The sequence below is a fragment of the Macrobrachium nipponense genome, chromosome 44 (assembly GCF_015104395.2).
Source record: "Macrobrachium nipponense isolate FS-2020 chromosome 44, ASM1510439v2, whole genome shotgun sequence".
NCBI lineage: Eukaryota > Metazoa > Arthropoda > Malacostraca > Decapoda > Palaemonidae > Macrobrachium > Macrobrachium nipponense.
Window position 1 is genome coordinate 11,528,584 of NC_087221.1, and position 21,603 is coordinate 11,550,186.

General features: G+C 36.1%; 1 protein-coding gene across 5 annotated transcripts in view; it reads left to right on the top strand.

The window, feature by feature from the left end:
* Nucleotides 1-21,603, top strand: part of LOC135204025 (adenylate cyclase type 8-like) — a 973,771-nt gene that overhangs the window by 738,719 nt on the left and 213,449 nt on the right. For all 5 annotated transcript variants that reach the window (XM_064233960.1, XM_064233961.1, XM_064233964.1 and 2 more), the window contains exon 5: nt 17,866-17,923. In XM_064233960.1, coding sequence (XP_064090030.1) covers nt 17,866-17,923 — 58 coding nt within the window. The remainder of the gene's footprint in view (nt 1-17,865; nt 17,924-21,603) is intronic.

The following is a 21,603-nucleotide window of genomic DNA, read 5'->3' on the forward strand; positions in this document are numbered from 1 at the left end:
ATAGGTATTCTCACATTTACTGAATAGATTTTAATGGTGTTGAATTTCCATCTATTTCGTCTAAAGAAATAAAAATATTAAAGAAATGTTAATTTTATTCAACAACAAAGTTTCTTTAAGTTGAGAAGAGAAGTCAAAATGTACCATCAAAAGGATTTGAAGAAGTTGCCTCTAGAATATTCTTTTTTTATAAACCTATTTTGGAGAGTAAATTGCCAGCCAGATCAAAAATTTTCATAGGTTTTTTGAGTGCCAGTTTGGGAAGTTTGTTTAAAAAAAATGACTAGTATAGTATAGGGATTTCTCGGTAAATAAAGGCCCAAAATAATAGTAGGGAATTATTGAGAGATGATACTCTTAAAGTAAGATAATGAATATTTTCATGGATGATGAAAATAATGGATAAGTTGTTATAAAAAAACTGAAGATGCGATGTCATCAGCGCATGGTTGTCTATATTATAGGAGGCTAAATGAGTACCGCGGAAAAGTTATTAAGAATATTGATGTTCCAGTTGATTTAGGTGGATATCATTTAAGTGTTATAAATTATTAAGAGATCAATTCCATGGGGTGTTGAAAGTGCTGATAATTAAATAGCATTTTACGTATTAAAACAGCTAATGGATTTTCAAAAGCTGCTTGAAATGTAACAAATTGTGATAGGTCGTAGCCTAAATGATTACTAGGTAATAAGAAAAAAAGATAGACCTATTTTCCTATTTGCTATTACTGTTGAACATCCATGAGGCGCTTCAGTACCCGTAAACTAAATGTGGACACAACAAATCATAAGTACAATCATATGGATTTTCAGCAGTGATGCTTATTGCAGAAGAAAGGCTGTGAAAAGCGGGATGGCCACGAGGATTATACCCTAATTTGCGTGATACCTGTAGTGGATCAGACCCATGTACTGTACTCGAATTCAAAGCCTTTCCTGAATCATTGCAGGTCGTCCCCTTACTTTGAATTTCCCAAGGAGAGTGATCTCCAGATTCAATCATTGCTTCTCTCTTCACCGGTACATCTATGGGGTTCTCTCCCGTATTCACTTAGCATTCTACCGTGAGCGCTGGTTTGTGGTGTCCTTCAAAGATGGACTTCAGACCTATCCCCATCTACCCTCTCTTCCTACAACGTTATCTTCTTGCGCCTCGTGACCCGTCGTCTCAGCCTCTGCACTGAAGGATTAATATATTGATGCTTCTGAAAACCGTTTTAAAACTGTCTTGAGTTTGGAGGACTCAAAGTCAGTGGTAGAACATTTGAGGAACAATAACTCCTCTGGCGTTTTGATAGTTTGCATATAATATAGTGTTTACATATATCTCCGTTAATGATGAGCGTTAATCGGTTAATGTGCGGCGTCTTTGGACATTTTCCTTACGTAAAGTACAATTGAGGTAAACAAGGCGTGATCCTACTTCAATCTTACTCTGGATGCGTGCAAGATTTTCCCCTCACACACAAGTTGTAAACATTATATTCCTAACTTTTAACGTAAATTAAAACATTAAAATCTACGGTCAAATATGCTTGTTTCACCAACGAAAATTAAAATAAATACTCTTTATTCTTTTAGAAATAATAGTGCTGTACTGTCTAACGTGCATATTATTCATTTTTTACATTTTCATTCTAATAGACAAATCTTAAATATCCCATCTTAAAATTCGTGTATCTTTAATGCAAAGCTAAATGCCTTTTTCAGACCTAAAATTTTAGGCTCTTCCATAGATCTCCCACAATAACGACTACAACAACATCAAAGTAGTTTGTCGGCTTACTCCCCGAGTAAGCAAAAAACAAAAGCAAAAAAGAACAAGATACGAGATCAAAAATGTAGTTTGTGCAGAAGAGTGAAAGTGATATCAAAGACGGGGAGCGAGTGGGATTGACAGGAAATATATCCCTACAATAGACCTTATCCTTGGTCTGTCTTGCACACCGCGTTTCAGTAACAAAAAATAACTTCCGGCAGCGGATGAAGTAGACGAATGGAAGAGAAAGGTTTTGGGGGGCTGGGGGGGAGGGAGGAGGAGGAGCAAGAAAATCATCGAGCTTAAATAGGAATATTTTCAACCTGTTTCAAAATAGTTCCATTTTTTCTTCATTTTGTGAATAGTTGGATTTGTGCATTGCCGCTGGAAAGTACTTTACTGTAGGCGTTTTTATTCATTATTTTTTTTCTATGGATCCCTTTTGATATGTTTTTCAGTATTTCTTTCCAAAGCCAGTTTTTATTTTTCATTTTATTATCATAAGCTCAGAAAATTTGGTGTATGCCATGTATATATATATATATATATATATATATATATATATATATATATATATATATATATAGTATGTATGTATGTATGTATGTATGTATGTATGTATATATATATATATATATATATATCTATATATATACATATATATATATATATATATATATATATATATATATATATATATATAAATATTGATATATATATATATATGAATAACTTGATCACGAAGTATATAAAACGTGATGCTATGTATAAATAAAGGTTTTTTTTGCCACGAAGGAAAAAAATGAAAAAACAAGTTGGCCGAGTACTTTCGGTCCTATTCGGACCCTTTACTGAGTGCCTCAGTAAAGGGTCCGAATAGGACCGAAAGTACTCGGCCAACTCGTTTTTTCATTTTTTTCCTTCGTGGCAAAAAAACCTTTATATATATATATATATATATATATATATATATATATATATATATATATATATACAAAAGAACGATCCACATTAATATCCTTCATTATCCAGATGAAATATATTTATGGAATTATTTACAAAGATTAAAGCTTTCGTCCATCCTCCTGTGTACTTGATCAAGTCCGCAGGAGGATGGACGAAAGCTTTAAGCTTTGTAAATATTTCCTTAAATATATTTCATCTGGATAAATAAGGATATTACTGTGGATCCTTCTATTGATTTCTTAGAAGCACGATACGGTGTTTTTATATTGCACTATATATATATATATATATATATATATATATATATATATATATATATATATATATATATATATATTACCATGTACATTATTTTATCTGAGAGTGAATGAGGCGCCAAAAAGTGTTGGTTTAGAATAAAACCGTTTGGGATGAAGTTGTGAGCCCCTTGTTTAGTCCCTGTAACAGGCACATATGGTCCATTAGTTATTCCTTTAGCATTTAGATGGTTAGTAAATTACATTTCCTAATAATTCGTCTTCATAGTGCAGCAATTTCTTAATTTCCCAGTTTCCTAATATTATAGATTACATATATATTCTGAAAACCTTAACATCTGAATTGGGAGCAAATGAAAGATTTTCATACTACGGCGAGTTTGCTTTCTAGTTATGAAGAGGACTTCAACATTTTATTCATTATCTTGAGACTCCTTGTCCCTCCATTTTCCTTTTATAGATGAAACACTGGCAAAGAGAATCCATTTATATTAATAATGCTTTATAGACTCACTCAAAAATCGTTAGGAGTCATTTTGATTTTGCCTCCTTTCCTCTACTGCTTCAGTAGCCCTTCCTTGACTGTGTTCCATCTATTCTCTCTGGCTTCAACTTTGCTTTTATACTAGTGCATACTACAACCTACATTATCTTCATAAGAAACACCTAAATTTCCTTCGATATCCTTAACTCTTCCATTTCCACATCTTTATTCGTTATCTAATTGTGGTCATTCGGGACTTTTAGATATATTGAGTAATCAGTATCGTCTGATCACTTTTCATTCCACGAAACAAACACTTTAGGAAACTATGAAGGTTAACCTCTCAAGAGTCTTTGGCGCCTTCTCACGTTACAACATTCCTTCGTTACATACTATCAGCACTCTTTAAGACACCCTCAACCGGCGTAATTCGGTATTACTCTGCTATTACCTGGGATTCCAATTGTTTTTACATTACTGTTATTTGATGACTTATTTTCAGTCAGAGTGAGAGGGGTTGCCATAACTTCGACGGTAACTTGTCTTGTAGGTCTCGCGGTTGCACTGTAGGATGACTAGTTCTTTTTTGTTCAGTCTCCTTAGGAGATGCTAGCACCCATTCACAGGGGCCGGAGCACGGAGGCGAACTTGGGACTTAGCAGATCCATCCCCCCCCCCCCGCCCCCCCAAACAAGCAATCTTTCAATACTTAAGTATAAACTTTACTGTCTTTTCCTCGCATTAGTTAACGTTACCTCTTCAGAATAAAGAATCATCCTTGTTCCCCCCTACTTCCCAGTAAACCTTTCTGCTTGACGCAGTTCATGAAGTTGATTCCTTCCTGAAGGTGCTGTGAAAATATGAAAACTTTTATAGAAGTGTTCGTTTTCACGAGATTTTCCTAATGATTTTACGGACATCTTTTGTCGATTATTGGTACTCACTAAATTGTACACCAGAATGGAACCTGGTTCAGCTTCCAGATCAATCATCATTTTCCTCTTGATTCGTTGTGCTATTTTGGTGTCTGTGATCAGTGTTTTGATGTCAAATCGGCCCTTGCCCGAGAGACATATTTGGATTTTTGGAAGGATGTTTTCGTTTGGATATTGTCTAGTAAGGGCCTCCTATTGTTAATCATTCAGTAGTTCACGTGTTCCTGATATTTCTGTAACTGAAGCTGCCTACCAAGTTACTTTCTTCTTATCAAATATAAATTTCAAATTTCATATTCTTCATTTTTTAAACCAGTGGTAAAAGGGATGATTTTCATAGCGTTCTCATTTAGAAACGATGGCTTGAGTTACGAGAGCAGCATCGGTCAGTTACTGCAGGTGAACTACATTTCATTGTCATCTGTCATTTTAAAATGATTTAACCCATTCTGGCGAAAAGCAATGTTTTATGAACTGCTTACATTTAACTGAAACATAAAAATCTAAATAATTACTGGCCTTTTATTATGCAAACAAATCTTTTCATCTAATTTTTAGGAAGTTTTTAGCAATGTTTTTGTTATCTGGGAATCTTCCAGACCCTTGTCTTGGAGTCCCCATATACTCATAACTCTTAGCTGGAAATTAGTTCTTATTCTCCTCAGCCTCTACCTGTCGGGCGTCTTCCCAAGTCTCGCCTGATCCATTCGAAGCCGATTAAGGTGTCTCTGAGGATCATCCCTCAGTCGGATGACGACTCCCTCTTCATCCTGTCTGTTTCTCTTTCCAAGTGACACTTGAGCTACGATAGTTGAGATCTGATTTTTTTTTTTTCTTTTTTGAAAGGGGACGGCGATGATGGGAGGTGGGCTGCACGACATAAGCGATACTGATGCGAGCTGTTTCATTGGGATTTCCATATTCAACCGAATTAGTAATTTTTTATTCGAGAAAATAAGTTGATCTCGTAAATTTTATCTGAGAAACCTTTGTAACTTATTTACTTAGTATTTTATAACTTCTATTTATCAAATTCTAGTTAACCTTCACTACTCCACTTCATCATGCTATAATTACCATGCCAGTCCTTTTTTATTTAAATAATCTTGGAAACTTATGTTAATTATATGGTAGGTTTTGTGGTAACTCTGTTCATTATTATCTTTGTAATCTTTCCAACTTCGTTGGTCATATTTTAGTAATCCTTGGCACTTCCTCACCGGACTAGTGGGTTCTATCAATCTGGTAGCCCGAGTTCGCTTCCCGTGACAGCCAGCGCGGATTCAGAGGAATTTATCTCTGGTGATTAGAAATTATTTTCTCTATATAATGTCGTTCGGATCCCACAATAAGCTGTAGGTCCCGTTGCTAAGAAACCAATTGGTTCCTAGCCACGTAAAACAAAATCTAATCCTTCAGGCCAGCCCTAAGAGAGCTGTTAATCAGCTTAGTGGTCTGGTAAAACTAAGATTACTTAACTTTGTAACCCTTGCTAACTCCTCTTCGTTATATTGTGGAAGGCTGGGTAACTACTGTTTAGTATATTTAAGTGACCTACTCAACTTCACCAAATTTGAGTAACCCTCTTATCTTTACCTCCTGATAGTTGAGTCACCCTCTTACCCTCACATAATATTTTAGTAACCCCTACCTCTCTTCAGTATATTTTTAGAATCCTTGGCAACCTCTTCTCGTCAAGTTTTAGAAACCCTGGCAACTTCTTATCGTTGAATTTTATAAAAACCCAGGAAATTCTCATGGATCTGACGAGCATCCTTCCTCATCTTACGTATCAACAATTCTTTTAAGCTGGAATGACCCTTGATTTATATTGGAAAAATAACTCTTAGAGCTTTATTAAGTCTGGCTCTTAAGTAGTTGAGTGGTCTTGTAAGGTGTGATGGTTTTTTGTAACGTTAGCTTCAAAAGCTTCTCTGCTCTTTGTTGCGTTTATCTTATTCTTCAGGGAAATTGAATTACCTTTTTCGTGAGAATACTCTACTGTCAGTGTACCTTTTCAGAGGGTCACGGGGATGTTAGTACGTTTTATCACCAGTAATGGTAATCTTTAGGACTCAATGAAGTATCCCCTCTCTCTCTCTCTCTCTCTCTCTCTCTCTCTCTCTCTCTCTCTCTCTCTCTCTCTCTCTATGAGTACTACCTTTGACTTGCTTTTTCGATGCTTATCCCTCAGGGCTTGTCATATGGATCGAACCTCTCTCTTTCATATGGATGGGTTTCTAAACTCAAAGGGATAAGGATTTGGCATCTGCCTGGAGAAACTCCCACCCGACCCGATTTCTTGCTCCAAGAATCCTTTTCTGTACTTCGTCGCGTGAGGGAGGATGTCTTTCATCTCTCTTTCTCTGTATCGTGTCTGTGTTTGTGTGCGTGTGTGTCTGTACATTTACATTTGTTGGTACATTCTCATTTTATATGTTGGATTCATAGATACGGATATTGTGATGTGCGTGTGTATGAGTCCTTATGCATCATATTCTGAAGTGGCTTGTTGCTTGTGTGATTTCGTGCTTTGTTCAAATATAAGTCCATTCGAGGGTAAATAGCAAAATACATAGATTGCTGAGCAATTTCCACTTTGATTACCTTTATACTACTTATTACGTTTTTTTTATATATTTTATTTCAATGTAAGGAACTTCGTATTAGCATTAGTTGATGGCACTAATCCAAATGTTTTGTTATTTTTTTCTAAATTCTTATTACCCTGGGGAATCGCCAGACATCCCATGTTTTTAAATCATGCCATTTGAACTTTAAAAAAAAGGTTCAAAGGAAAAGGACAAAGGAAAACTAAAAGTGTTCCTTTGTCTTCTTACTTCTTGCTGTTGAAGATTTTACATTTGTGTAAAGTGATCATTTCAACTCAGTGAGACGTTGTTGTTGCTTTTGTTGGAATAAAGGTAGTAGTAGTAGTAGTAGCAGCAGCAGTTGTAGTAGGAGTGTTGGTTGTGATAGTGATGGTAGTTATAATAATAATAATAATAATAATAATAATAATAATAATAATAATAATAATAATAATAATAAAGGAACAAGTGCTCTGCTGTTTACGAAACCTATTCAGCCCACGTAATTGCCATAAAGGGAGGCCTGAATCGCTTGCAACTGGCCCTGACAGCACTATTAAAACACACAAAAAAGTCCTTAGTAAAGGAAAGAACTGTTTTATTTGAGGAAAAGGCGACTTCATTTGTCCTTTTTCGAACAGGGAATTCTGGTAATTATAATTATTATTATTTGACTTTGCAATGTACTGTAGAGGTTCAGTTTTATTTTTTTTTATTATTATTTCTTTTTGTCATGATCAGCCAGTGTTAAATGTAATTGATTTTCAGCTGTTGAGATAAAATCGTTTGTATTATTATTATTTTTTTTTTTTTGCTCTATCACAGTCCTCCAATTCGACTGGGTGGTATTTATAGTGTGGGGTTCCGGGTTGCATCCTGCCTCCTTAGGAGTCCATCACTTTTCTTACTATGTGTGCCGTTTCTAGGATCACACTCTTCTGCATGAGTCCTGGAGCTACTTCAGCGTCTAGTTTTTCTAGATTCCTTTTCAGGGATCTTGGGATCGTGCCTAGTGCTCCTATGATTATGGGTACGATTTCCAATGGCATATCCCATATCCTTCTTATTTCTATTTTCAGATCTTGATACTTATCCATTTTTTCCCCCTCTTTCTCTTCAACTCTGGTGTCCCATGGTATTGCGACATCAATGAGTGATACTTTCTTCTTGACTTTGTCAATCAACGTCACGTCTGGTCTGTTTGCACGTATCACCCTATCCGTTCTGATACCATAGTCCAAGAGGATCTTTGCCTGATCGTTTTCTACACTCCCTCAGGTTGGTGCTCGTACCACTTAAAACTGCAAGGTAGCTGATGTTTCTTGCACAGGCTCCAGTGGAGGGCTTTTGCCACTGAATCATGCCTCTTTTTGTACTGGTTCTGTGCAAGTGCCGGGCATTCGCTTGCTATGTGGTTTATGGTTTCATTTTTCGTATTGCACTTCCTGCATATGGGAGAGATGTTATTCCCGTCATCGTTCTTTGAATATATCTGGTTCTTAGGGCCTGATCTTGTGCCGCTGTTATCATTCCTTCAGTTTTCTTCATTAGCTCTCCCCTCTGTAGCCATTGCCATGTGTCATCGCTGGCTAGTTCTTTAGTCTGTCTCATGTATTGTCCGTGCATTGGTTTGTTGTGCCAGTCCTCTGTTCTGTCTGTCATTCTCTTGTGTCTGTATATTTCTAGGTCTTCGTCTACTTTTATTAGTCCTTCTTCCCATGCACTCTTTCGCCACTCGTCTTCACTGGTTTTCAGATATTGCCCCAGTGCTCTGTTCTCGATGTTGACACAGTCCTCTATACTTAGTAGTCCTCTCCCTCCTTCCTTTCGTGTTATGTATAGTCTGTCCGTATTTGCTCTTGGGTGTAGTGCTTTGTGTATTGTCATATGTTTCCTGGTTTTTCTGATCTATGCTGCGGAGTTCTGCCTTCGTCCATTCCACTATTCCTGCGCTGTATCTTATTACTGGCACTGCCCATGTGTTTATGGTTTTTATCATATTTCCGGCGTTGAGTTTTGACTTGAGTATCGCCTTGAGTCTCTGCATATATTCTTTCCTGATCGTGTCCTTCATCTCTTGGTGTTTTATATCCCCTCCTTCCATTATTCCCAGGTATTTGTATCCTGTCTCATCTATGTGTTTGATGTTGCTCCCATCTGGTAGCTTTATCCCTTCAGTTCTCGTTACTTTGCCTTTTTGTATGTTGACTAAGGCGCATTTTTCTATTCCAAACTCCATCCTGATGTCCCAGATACAATCCTTACAGTCTGGATTTGGGTATCTATTTCCTTGATGCTCTTACCATACAGCTTGATGTCTTCCATGAACATCAGATGGTTGATTCTGTTACCTCTTTTCTTGAGTTGGTACCCGGCATCCATCTTCTGTAGTACTTTTGTCATGGGAATCATGGCCACTACGAAGAGTAGTGGGGACAGTGAGTCACCCTGGAAGATCCCTCTCCTGATATTAACCTCTGCTAGTCTTATTCCAGAGCTTGTAAGTATTATTATTATTATTTTATTTTATTTTTTTTTTTTTTGCTCTATCACAGTCCTCCAATTCGACTGGGTGGTATTTATAGTGTGGGGTTCCGGGTTGCATCCTGCCTCCTTAGGAGTCCATCACTTTTCTTACTATGTGTGCCGTTTCTAAGATCACACTCTTCTGCATGAGGCCCGGAGCTACTTCAGCCTCTAGTTTTTCTAGATTCCTTTTCAGGGATCTTGGGATCGTACCTAGTGCTCCTATGATTATGGGTACGATTTCCACTGGCATATCCCATATCCTTCTTATTTCTATTTTCAGATCTTGATACATATCCATTTTTCCCTCTCTTTCTCTTCAACTCTGGTGTCCCATGGTATTGCGACATCAATGAGTGATACTTTCTGCTTGACTTTGTCAATCAACGTCACGTCTGGTCTGTTTGCACGTATCACCCTATCCGTCCTGATACCATAGTCCCAGAGGATCTTTGCCTGATTGTTTTCTATCACTCCCTCAGGTTGGTGCTCGTACCACTTATTACTGCAAGGTAGCTGATGTTTCTTGCACAGGCTCCAGTGGAGGGCTTTTGCCACTGAATCATGCCTCTTTTTGTACTGGTTCTGTGCAAGTGCCGGACATTCGCTTGCTATGTGGTTTATGGTTTCTTTTTTCGTATTGCACTTCCTACATATGGGAGAGATGTTATTTCCATCTATCGTTCTTTGAACATATCTGGTTCTTAGGGCCTGATCTTGTGCCGCTGTTATCATTCCTTCAGTTTCCTTCTTTAGCTCTCCCCTCTAAGTAACCATTGCCATGTGTCATCGCTGGGTAGTTCTTTAGTCTGTCTCATGTATTGTCCGTGCATTGGTTTGTTGTGCCAGTCGTCTGTTCTGTCTGTCTTTCTCCTGTCTCTGTATATTTCTGGGTCTTCGTCTACTTTTATTAGTCCTTCTTCTATGCACTCTTTAGCCACTCGTCTTCACTGGTTTTCAGATATTGCCCCAGTGCTCTGTTTTCGGTGTTGACGCAGTCCTCTATACTTAGTAGTCCTCACCCTCCTTCCTTTCGTGTTATGTATAAGTCTGTCCGTATTTGCTCTTGGGTGTAGTGCTTTGTGTATTGTCATATGTTTCCTGGTTTTCTGATCTATGCTGCGGAGTTCTGCCCTCGTCCATTCCACTATTCCTGCGCTGTATCTGATTACTGGCACTGCCCATGTGTTTATGGCTTTTATCATATTTCCGGCGTTGAGTTTTGACTTGAGTATCGCCTTGAGTCTCTGCATATATTCTTTCCTGATCGTGTCCTTCATCTCTTGGTGTTTTATATCCCCTCCTTCCATTATTCCCAGGTATTTGTATCCTGTCTCATCTATGTGTTTGATGTTGCTCCCATCTGGTAGCTTTATCCCTTCAGTTCTCGTTACTTTGCCTTTTTGTATGTTGACTAAGGCGCATTTTTCTATTCCAAACTCCATCCTGATGTCCCCAGATACAATCCTTACAGTCTGAATTAGTTATCTATTCTTGATGCTCTTACCATACAGCTTGATGTCGTCCATGAACATCAGATGGTTGATTCTGTTGCCTCTTTTCTTGAGTTGGTACCCGGCATCCATCTTCTGTAGTACTTTTGTCATGGGAATCATGGCTACTACGAAGAGTAGTGGGGACAGTGAGTCGCCCTGGAAGATCCCTCTCCTGATATTGACCTCTGCTAGTCTTATTCCAGAGCTTGTTAGTATTGTTTATCCAGTTGCGCATTGTATTTTTGAGGAAGCTGATGGTGTTTTCCTCTGCCCCATATATTTTCAGGCATTCTATTAGCCATGTGTGTGGTATCATGTCGAAGGCTTTCTTATAGTCTATCCATGCCATGCTTAGGTTGGTTCCTTCTCCTACTGTTCTTCATTACCATTTTGTCTATGAGGACTGGTCTTTTGTGCCCCTACACTTCCTTCTGCAGCCTATTAAATGTTATTGATTCTCGACATTTTAAGTCAGTTGTTGAGATAAAATCGTTTGTGTTATTATTATTATTATTATTATTATTATTATTATTATTATTATTATTATTATTATTATTATTATTATTATCATTATTATTATTATTATTATTATTATTATTATTATTATTGATGTCAAATCTTGAAGTCAGTGGAGGACGTATAGATAAACTTCCGTGAGTTTTGCAAAATCTGAAATATTTGAATAACCTTATTGTTTTTTGTCTAGTTTTTGTAAAGGGGGAATTCTTCATATTCTGCAATATTGGGGAGCCAGAAACAGATAAGGTGTTATAAATCAGAGTTCAAAGTTCGTAGTAAATAAATCTGTGAGTTACTCACCACGACATACTTTATATTGCTCTGTTGAGGGTCAACATAGATTAAGTTGCTGCCTAATTTTTCAAGTCAACCACTTCGTGGATGATTATTCACGACCCATTGATACCTCAGGGGAGGTTACATAGCTCTCATCATGACAGTAAAGCATAATGTAAAGTAGACGTGTGGTGAGATTAAAGAAGCTGTTATGATAGAAACTCATCAAATTTATATAAAAAAAGGCACACCGCAGGACACATGGTCAATATTCCTTGTAAAATACTGGAGCATTATTCCTGTTAGAATATGAAGGAGAGGTAGGGTCAGTGAAATGTGAAGGCTCCACTGAGGAAAACTAATGACTTTGACATGAAACCCTGAATTTTTATTATGATGTCTAATGATTATTAGTTATTCGGCTTATACAGAACAATTTTGAAGCAATGATACCTGCCAAACTGATGAGGACTCAGAATTTGAAATTGATTGTAAAACATTCTTGATAACTGAAATGTTTTGAATATCCCTACAATCAAATGAAATTGCAAAATAGGATGAAAATAGGAAGAGAAAATTTGCAGAAACCATTCAGTTTGAGTAGATGCAAGTTTCCCTTCCAGAGAATCTCACGGCTAGGAAGTTGTAGAAAAATATCCAAGGCACCGTCGGCTGTAGGGCTATTATCAGGAGAGCCTTCCTTGTTTAAAACATCAGGGAGAAATGCTTCGCAAAGCGAGGAAGCAGGCTGGAGAATTTTGGGAGGAGACAGAAAAGAATTTGCGAAATGATGGCATCGTGTGGAACACCTCCTGCACAAAAGCTTCAAATGTATTTCTTGGAGAAATGACATAACTTTACTCCCAAAATCATTTTAAGCTGAACTGTTGAATATAGTTTTAACAGTTTAACATCAAGAGCTGTGAAAAAGGATTTTTCAATGAAAAATAGTGTGACACATTACATTAAGATTTTTCATTCTCGTGCAAATGTTGATTATTGAAGTAAAAACGAATTCATTTACTTGTAGATTCAACGAAATACACTCGCATCGTGACGTCACAGAAAGAACCACTATTAAAATGAATAACGACGCACAGCCACTTATTTGTGTCGTCTCCCAAAAATGCTCGAAGCGAACTCGTTTGGGTGTTTTCCCTTGAATATTCTCATCAGCGATGACGGGATGAATTCATCATCCGTTGTCATATTGATAAAACGCCGAGTAAAAAACTTCGCTGAACAGAAAGGTCCCGGTCCAGAATGAATTGAATTCCATTAAAGTTACATGAAGCGATCGTTAATGAAAACAAATCAGATTATGCAAATTCGCCGTCCGCCAGTCGGAGTGGCTTCCTTCATTTCCCCTCCCACAAGACGCGCACCCACGAGAAGAGACAAAGTTTGGCCAGTCCAAGTTGAACCAAGTTCAACCTCAGGACACAATCTTCCACCTAAATGGTCCTCGCCATTATAGAACTTCCACTGCTTACGGCCTCCTCCTCCGTTGTCTTGTCTCTTTCGCTTCCAATTCCATTACTATTCCCTACGTCTCCTTCTCCTCCTCCTCCTCTTGCTTGTTGAACCCTCTTCCATCCAAATTAGTCTTTTTGTCAGTGTGGTAGTACGTATGTTCGTCTACCATTGATTTCGTGAGTCAGAACAATACGAACACTAAGAAGATAAGGACTGAGGCATGCATCTTTATCATTTGTATAAAATGTATAGAAAAAAAAAACTAGGAAAGACGGCCAATGTTTAGAGAAATTATTTATTAATTTTTTTCACATTGAAAGTAAACCTACATTTTAGAAAAAATGGATGGTTTGATGACAGACTTTTTTTCTCTAGACGAGGATTATTTTTACAAATGCCAGCCATTTATTATTCCTTGAATTATTTAGAATTTCTATCTAGATTTTAGAGAATTATTTTTTTCAAATGGCAGCAATTTAGTTTTTTTTTTTTTACATTGTAATTCAGACTTTTTTTTACTGATTTTAGATTATTCTTTTCAAATGGCCCCAGTTACTTCTTCCATTGTTATTCGGACGTTTTTCTCTAGATTTTAAAATGATTTTTTCATGCGACATCAATTTATCACTGTTCGAAATGTTATTCAGACGTGTTTTCCTCTAGATTTTGGATTCTTTTTCGGATGACTGTAATTTATCATATTTTAAATTGTTATTCAGACTTTTTTCCTCAGAATTTTACTATTATTTTTTCAAATGACAGCAGTCTATCATTTTTTTGAATTGTTACCCGAAGTCTTTTCTCTAGATTTCAGAATTATATTTTAAAATGAAAAAAATGCATTATTTTTAATTTTTATTCGGACGTTTTACTTTAGATTTTATAACTTTTATTTTTTCAAATTATTACTCAGAATTTTTCCCTTTAAATTTTATCATTATTTTTTCAAATGATAGAGGTTTATTATTTTTTAAAATTGTTACTCAGACGATTTATCTATATTTTAGAATAAAATTTAAATGACTGCATTTAATATTTTTTAATTATTACTCAGGAATTTTTCCCAATAGATTTTAGAATTATTTTTTCAAATGCCAGAAATTTATTTTGTTATTTTTATTCGGACGTTTTCTGTAGATTTTTGAATTATTTTTATGCTTGACAGCAATTTATTGAATATTTAATTGTTAATCAGACTTTTGTTCTCTAGATTTTAGAATTATTTTTCAAATGACAGAATTTTATTTTTTGTTGGTAATGCTGACGTTTCTTTCTAGATTTTAGAACTATTTTTGGCAATGGCAGCGATTCATTATTTTTTGAATTGCTGTTCAGACTTTTACCTTTAGAATTTAGAATTATATTTAAAAAACAGCAATTTATTATTTTTTAAATCTTTCTATATACTTTTTTCTCTAATGTCGATTATGTTCTTGTTCCATGGTAATGCTTGAACATTTTAGATAATTAATAATAATAATAATAATAATAATAATAATAATAATAATAATAATAATAATAATAATAATAATGATATGCTATATGCAAGTGACCTGTATTGGCGTCCCTGCTATGATTGATTGCTTCTAACATCAGTATGCAGATGCATTTTTATATCCTACGCGTCAGGACTTCGTCCTACTTTCATGGAAAGTTTGGGGGATTTGTTGGGTTCATGTCTGTAAATAAAGTTAGCTAAAAACTTGCCAGTGTTTTCAGATTGTTTTTACGCATTGCAGTTTAGCTGCAGAATAGCAAAATTCCATTTTTTGTAGTTTCTTATTTTGGATGGTCAAATTTTTTTTGTCCACCATCTCTTTTCTTTACATAGCTCTTAATAATTTTGTTGTATGCATCCCTGCATTATTTTTTTTTCAACTGGCAGTCTTCACTCATTTTCATTTGGTTTCCCTAATTTTTCGTCTTCCTCCTCAAAAACTCTCTCGCTGATTCAAGTCATTACTTCGAAAGCGTTATATATCTGAGCCCAAAAATAACTAAACTAAGTTTTGTAGAGTATACATATATACAAATACTATAGGTACATTACTAAAGGTTTTTGCCAAGAAGGAAAAAATGAAAAGCGAGATAGCCAAGCACTTTCGGTCTAGTGCGACCCTTTACTCAGGCACAACAGTTGTGCCTGAGTAAAGGGTCGCACTAGACCGAAAGTGCTTGGCTAATCTCGCTTTTCATTTTTTCCTTCGTTGCAAAAAAAACCTTTAGTCATACATAGCATCACATTTTATATTCTTCGTGATCAAGTTATTCATAGTACATTATACACGTGCGCACAGAGATTTTTATATATATATATATATATATATATATATATATATATATATATATATATATATATATATATATATATATATATATTAAGCGAATGCCTCAGGAAAATGATAGGCTTATTTAATGAAGTCACGTGCATCTACTGTGATATTTAAGCATATATATATATGTATATACATTTATATATATATATATATATATATATATATATATATATATATATATATACATATATATATATATATATACTATATATATATATATTATATATATTATATATAATATGCATACGTACATACATATACATATACATATACATATACATATTCTCATGAACCCATTTTGGGTTCTTCAGGTTCTTTAATAAAATAGAAAAGATCAGGACTGAGAAAATCTGGCAGCAACTGACGCAGACAAAGGAGGAAGGAGCGAAGCAATACCGAACAAGTATTCCTTAAAATTAATTTACTTTGCACAAGAATTACAACTGTTTATAAAGTTTAACAAGAAAAAAAAAGTCAGCTTAACGTTTACAGCTTCTTTACAATTACAAAAAATAAAATATCAGTCATAAATTACATCTGGTCGTCATCAGATGAAGTCAAAAATCAAACAGTTGTTATGACAACTGTTAGAGGAAACCACCATAATTGAGTCAGAATATCATTACACAACAATAAAAGTATTCCTTCAAGACGATAGAAACAAGAGATAAAAAAATGCAATGATTACAAAGGCACATTAAAAAGGACATTGATACTTTCAACAGTTTTACAAATACTTTGCCCGCTTGTAAAACACTAATGTATTGGAAAAATCTTAGTGAAACCTGAAAACGCAAATAGTCGATATACAAAATCATTATATAAAAAAATAATAATAACCGGCAACACAATACATTAAACATAAATAAAACGGAACCATAATAAACTGTAATAATAAAATCTAAATAACAAGGTTAACAACATTCATAAAAATGAAAATCAACCTTCCGAGTACGAAAGACATCTACAAAGGTATAAACACTTAGGTATAAAAGTCCTCTGCAGCAAATGCTGCAGGACACTCCAAGCACTCAGGAAAGCGTGTCGCAGCAGTGATAAAACAAATGGGACGCCACTAAACATTACATCCTGAAAGCTTTTACACAACCGAAGCTGCACATACACCGCAGACGAAGCTGCAAATCAGGAGATCACAGACGCAACTGCAATCGTGGTTCTAGAAAATAACGCAGAAGAAACTGCTTTCACACAAAGACGAAACATGATGTTACTCGCACTTCACCTTGCAGGTCCCGAGTCCAAAAACGCATTGCCGTTTCTGACTCCAGACTCGACTGTTCAGGTTCCCCTTGCCGCTTGTTGACAGTGACTTTCATTATTGACTGTCCGTTCCCCCATACTTTTACCGACTCTCAGGCTCAACTGTAAAGGTCCCCCAAACAGTTACTGACTGCCCTCCATACAGTTACAGACTCTCAGACTCAACTGTAAAGGTCCCCCAAACAGTTACTGACTGTCCTCCATTCAGTTACAGACTCTCAGGCTCAACTGTACAGGCCCCCCAAACAGTTACTGACTCTCAGACTCAACGACAGTACAGGTCCCCCATGTCACTACAGACTGTAGACTCACTGCACAGGTCTCCCATACATCATGTCGATATGGACCTCCGCTACTGACTGTATTGAGCCCCCATACCGTTCCTGACTGTTCTCCATACAGTTAATGACTGCCAGGTCCAAATATCTTTATTGACTGAAGTCAGATCACGGGCCGTCGGGCATCACCGATGCGACCTCCACTAGGATATACTCGAAATCAAAAATCAATCTTAAGTCGATCATCTCTGCATTATATATAATATATAATATATATATATATATATATATATATATATATATATATATATATGCATGCATGCGCAATATGACAGTCATCGTTTTCCTATTATTTTATCATGTTCGATACACTATGCATTGCTCTTCAAACCACAAGGTGACTTTTTAATCGTGACCTATCCCCGAGAACCTCGGTGATGTCTGGGGTTGCGGTGAATTTATGCCTATATTGATCTTTATTTCTTGTGTTATCTGTAAGTCAGTGTGTTTGCCACCACCAACTCCCTCGTGCTAACTATCCTCATGTAAGTCTCCCCTGTTCTTTGAATCCTCGTGGTGTCCATCTGATTAGATCTGATCTTGATGACCATTCCTTCCCCCCAAAAAATTTTTTGTATTTTGTTGAATATCCCACTATATTTATGACGCTCTTTTCTTGCAGGTGCTGACTGGGGTCACAAGTTTACAAGTCGTCACTACCCAAATTCCAGGCCACAGAGGTAAGACTGAATTTAGTCTCTCTCTCTCTCTCTCTCTCTCTCTCTCTCTCTCTCTCTCTCTCTCTCTCTCTCTCTCAAATATTTAGCCATACATAACCCATTACTATCGAATGCACCTGCAATGAGATTAACGTTTCATGCACACACACACACACACACACACACACACACACACACACACACACATATATATATATATATATATATATATATATATAATATATATATATATATATTATATATATATATATATGTGGTGTGTGTGTGTGTGTGTGTGCGTGTGTGTGTTTGTGTGTGTGTATACTTAACTGCAAACCTTAATTTGTCCTTGGGAGCTTTTTTTGTCGCCTGCTTTAGAAGTAAAATCAATTCATGAATCAAGTGATACTTGCCATTGTTAGTCCAAATCTTCCTTTGAAGGAAACCCTTTCATCCAAAACAAAATAATTTACGATTTGACAGTTGTTTCAGGGGTCAACTGGGTTGCTGATTCAGCTTTCATTCTCTTTGTTCTGGGAACATTTGCTTGATATGCAGGTTGGGGTGGTAGGTGGTTCCCTAGTTATAAACACTTCTGATAACCTCACGGACACCTTCACTGTTAGTAGGCATGTTAATGCCTATTTCAAATTCTTTATCAAGGAAATGATTCCTTGTTTTCTTGATTTTTGAGCCAGCTGAATATGAGTTTCTTTGGATATCATTTGGATTCATGAAAGATTGATTGTCTGTATTTGCACTCTATGCTTTTGGCAACTTAACTAACCATGGCAACAAAAGGAAGTCCGATGTGCTTTGGTTTTGTTGTTAAGGTAGACAAAATGTAACTCGGTGACACAACACACAAGAGATCACATTCGGGCATTAGCATTGTGCTGCAGAAAGGTCAAGACTGGTGTTAATGTTCGTGGTTCACATGAAGCTTTGAGAGCCAGCGGTGTGATATTAAAGTCGAAGGTTAGGGAAATTGCATAGTATTGCGTCAGTCATGATATACTTTGGGACTTTGGCTTTACGGGGTCAGTGCTTGACTGATACCGTCTTCATGCCAGTGCGTTACGGGGATTCCAAATATGAGGAAACCAGTTGCCTGTCATTTTCAATTAATAGATGAAACAACTTGCATAATGATACAGGATGGATTGGCAAGTTGTGGGAAATTCTCAAGGGCAGAAGTGAATTTCGGAATGGTTAAAATAGATCCAGAACTTATTGACCACTATATTTCATCTAAATACAGCCTTTTACTTCATGCAGCCTTATGATGCCGCATTGATAATCTGTAAGTCGGTGACCGACGGTATAAACATGATTCTGTAGAGGCAATTAGAGAATAATTTCATGTGCAGATATTACGTAAAATCACAATCATCAGTCTGCTATATTCCCGATTGAATGGAAACCGGCGACCTATCTACTCAGGCGATTGCGTTATGCACAAGCAAGCACTCTTGAATTCTGGGTCAATTGTGAATTGATATCCATCCTGAAATAGTAGCGCTTGATGTTTTTAATTACTATGGTTTGGCGTCACGCCACCTGTGGCCTTTGACGCAAGAATTAATGACGTTGTATAGCATGGATATCAAGGCCAAGCTCAGTAATATTTTAAAATATCATGTTAATTTTAGAAAACAGATTAAGCTGTGGTGTATTCGTATTGCTAGTTTTGCGTGACTTTATGGCTACTATTCAACAAGCAAAGTCGGTCAATAGGGAGTCCTTATTTATTTATTATGATGATAAATCCCTTTGCCTACCTGATCCACGAAAGATAAATTCAGGAATTAGTAAACTGTGAGACTTCCTGTAGTCGTAAAGTAAATGGTTTTGTCTTTTGGAACACAACTGTATAATTGCAGCAATTTTATGGAGAAAGGAAAACAGCATACCGAAGGATTGACAAGGAAAGTACAATGCCGGTTCACACAATTATGAGGTTTTGTGGATAAGATGTTTGGAATGAAACAGTTGTTTGAGATATTTAAAAGAAGGGGAAAACTGTACATGCATGCATTGACCCAGAATAAGCTTATAATTGGATAAACCGAGGCATTTCAAAGGATGATGAGAAAATGCAGCATTGAAGATAATTGATGGGGAAAGAATGTTGAGGTAGTAGCAAAGCTTACGTTTGGATATGTACAGTGATGCTCAGATCTCATGCGACATGATTCTTTTTGTATCGTCCAGATTCTCAGACTCAACGTGACGTTGCCAAGTAGTGTTAAATTTTTTTTTTTTTCGTTTCCTTTTTTTTCATTTCCACTGTCATACGTGTCGAATAGTTTGCAAATTCACAGCTAGCACTATTTTCCTTATGGTTATATAAATATGATCCCTTTTATGCATTGTTTTTTTTCCACATTGTTTAGTTCAAAGTACGGCGTGAGAAGGTTAGCGGTGCCGTCAGTGGCAGCGCGCTTAACATGCTCCTCGGGCTAGTCAACGTAACTACCTCTGTAGCAGTATAACAATAGACCTAATAAGCTCAACAGTCATCATAACATTTTCAAAATAGGAATATTAATTACAAGTTTGCTTTGAATGTTGAAGTTTTAGGCTGTGTTTAAGCTGCCTGGATGTTGCAAAATGATTTATAGGCCTAAAGAAATTATCTAAGCATTCTGAGATGTAATCTCTGTTACTAACGAATTTATTTGTGGCGATTACCTGTTCTTTGAGGAATCAAAGATGATGATGATTTTGATTATATGGAGAAGATGCCTATCAATCGAAATATCATAAGTATTAATATCAAGGCGGTATGGACCATTTTTTTTTTCAACTGTTTTAAAATATTATTTTCTTAAAAGTCCTTCTTCTTGCTTTTGGTGTATAATTTACTCTTTCATAAGGTAACTTGAAGTGCAAGAATGTGTACATAACCTAATTTGCTTTCTGGCTGGAAATTGCTAATGTAGAGATGTGAGTGCTAAGTGTAAATTAAAGAATCTAACATACGTAGGCCTATGAACAAAATCTTGGCTTTGACAAAACATAATTGCATAGACGAATATTTGCCAGTATGCCACCATTTTTGAAGTATTTAAGAAGTATAACAAATAATTCTGTATGAAAATCCAAATATTCCTCTACCAGATATAAAATAAATGTTTTCAAGATCATTTCATTGTCGCTACTCATTGTAGACCTATGTTACACCAGGTGGTTGTTGTTGCACCAACTGCATCACACATGATCCCCTCATACGTTGATATCAGTGGGCACATTCCACTTTTGTATATCAATATTTACATTTTTTCATCGCTGAGGTGCAACAGCAATCAATAGGACTGTTGCGAATTTTATGCTTGCTGTGGAAGCAATATTAATGTTATGACAATTTTTTTCGTTTTTATATTTAACATTTGAATGAGATTTGATGAGATAACGTTTTGGTTAAATGCATCAGTGATGAGTGAACAAAAGTTTTGAAAATGTTCCGTAAGTGTTTTTTCTGAAATTTGGCAAAACGTGACATTTTTTTTAGTTTTGAAATATATGACAGAATTCACTCTTATGAAATAATGGCCTTACTGAATGCAATAATCGTGTTTTCGCATTGAAATAATAGATAAATATGGAGCATATTAGGTTGCCAGTTAGTGAATTTTGAACGAAATCCTATGCAGTCCTGTAGCATGAGTTCTGAGCATCACTGTACAGCAGGTGAGAGT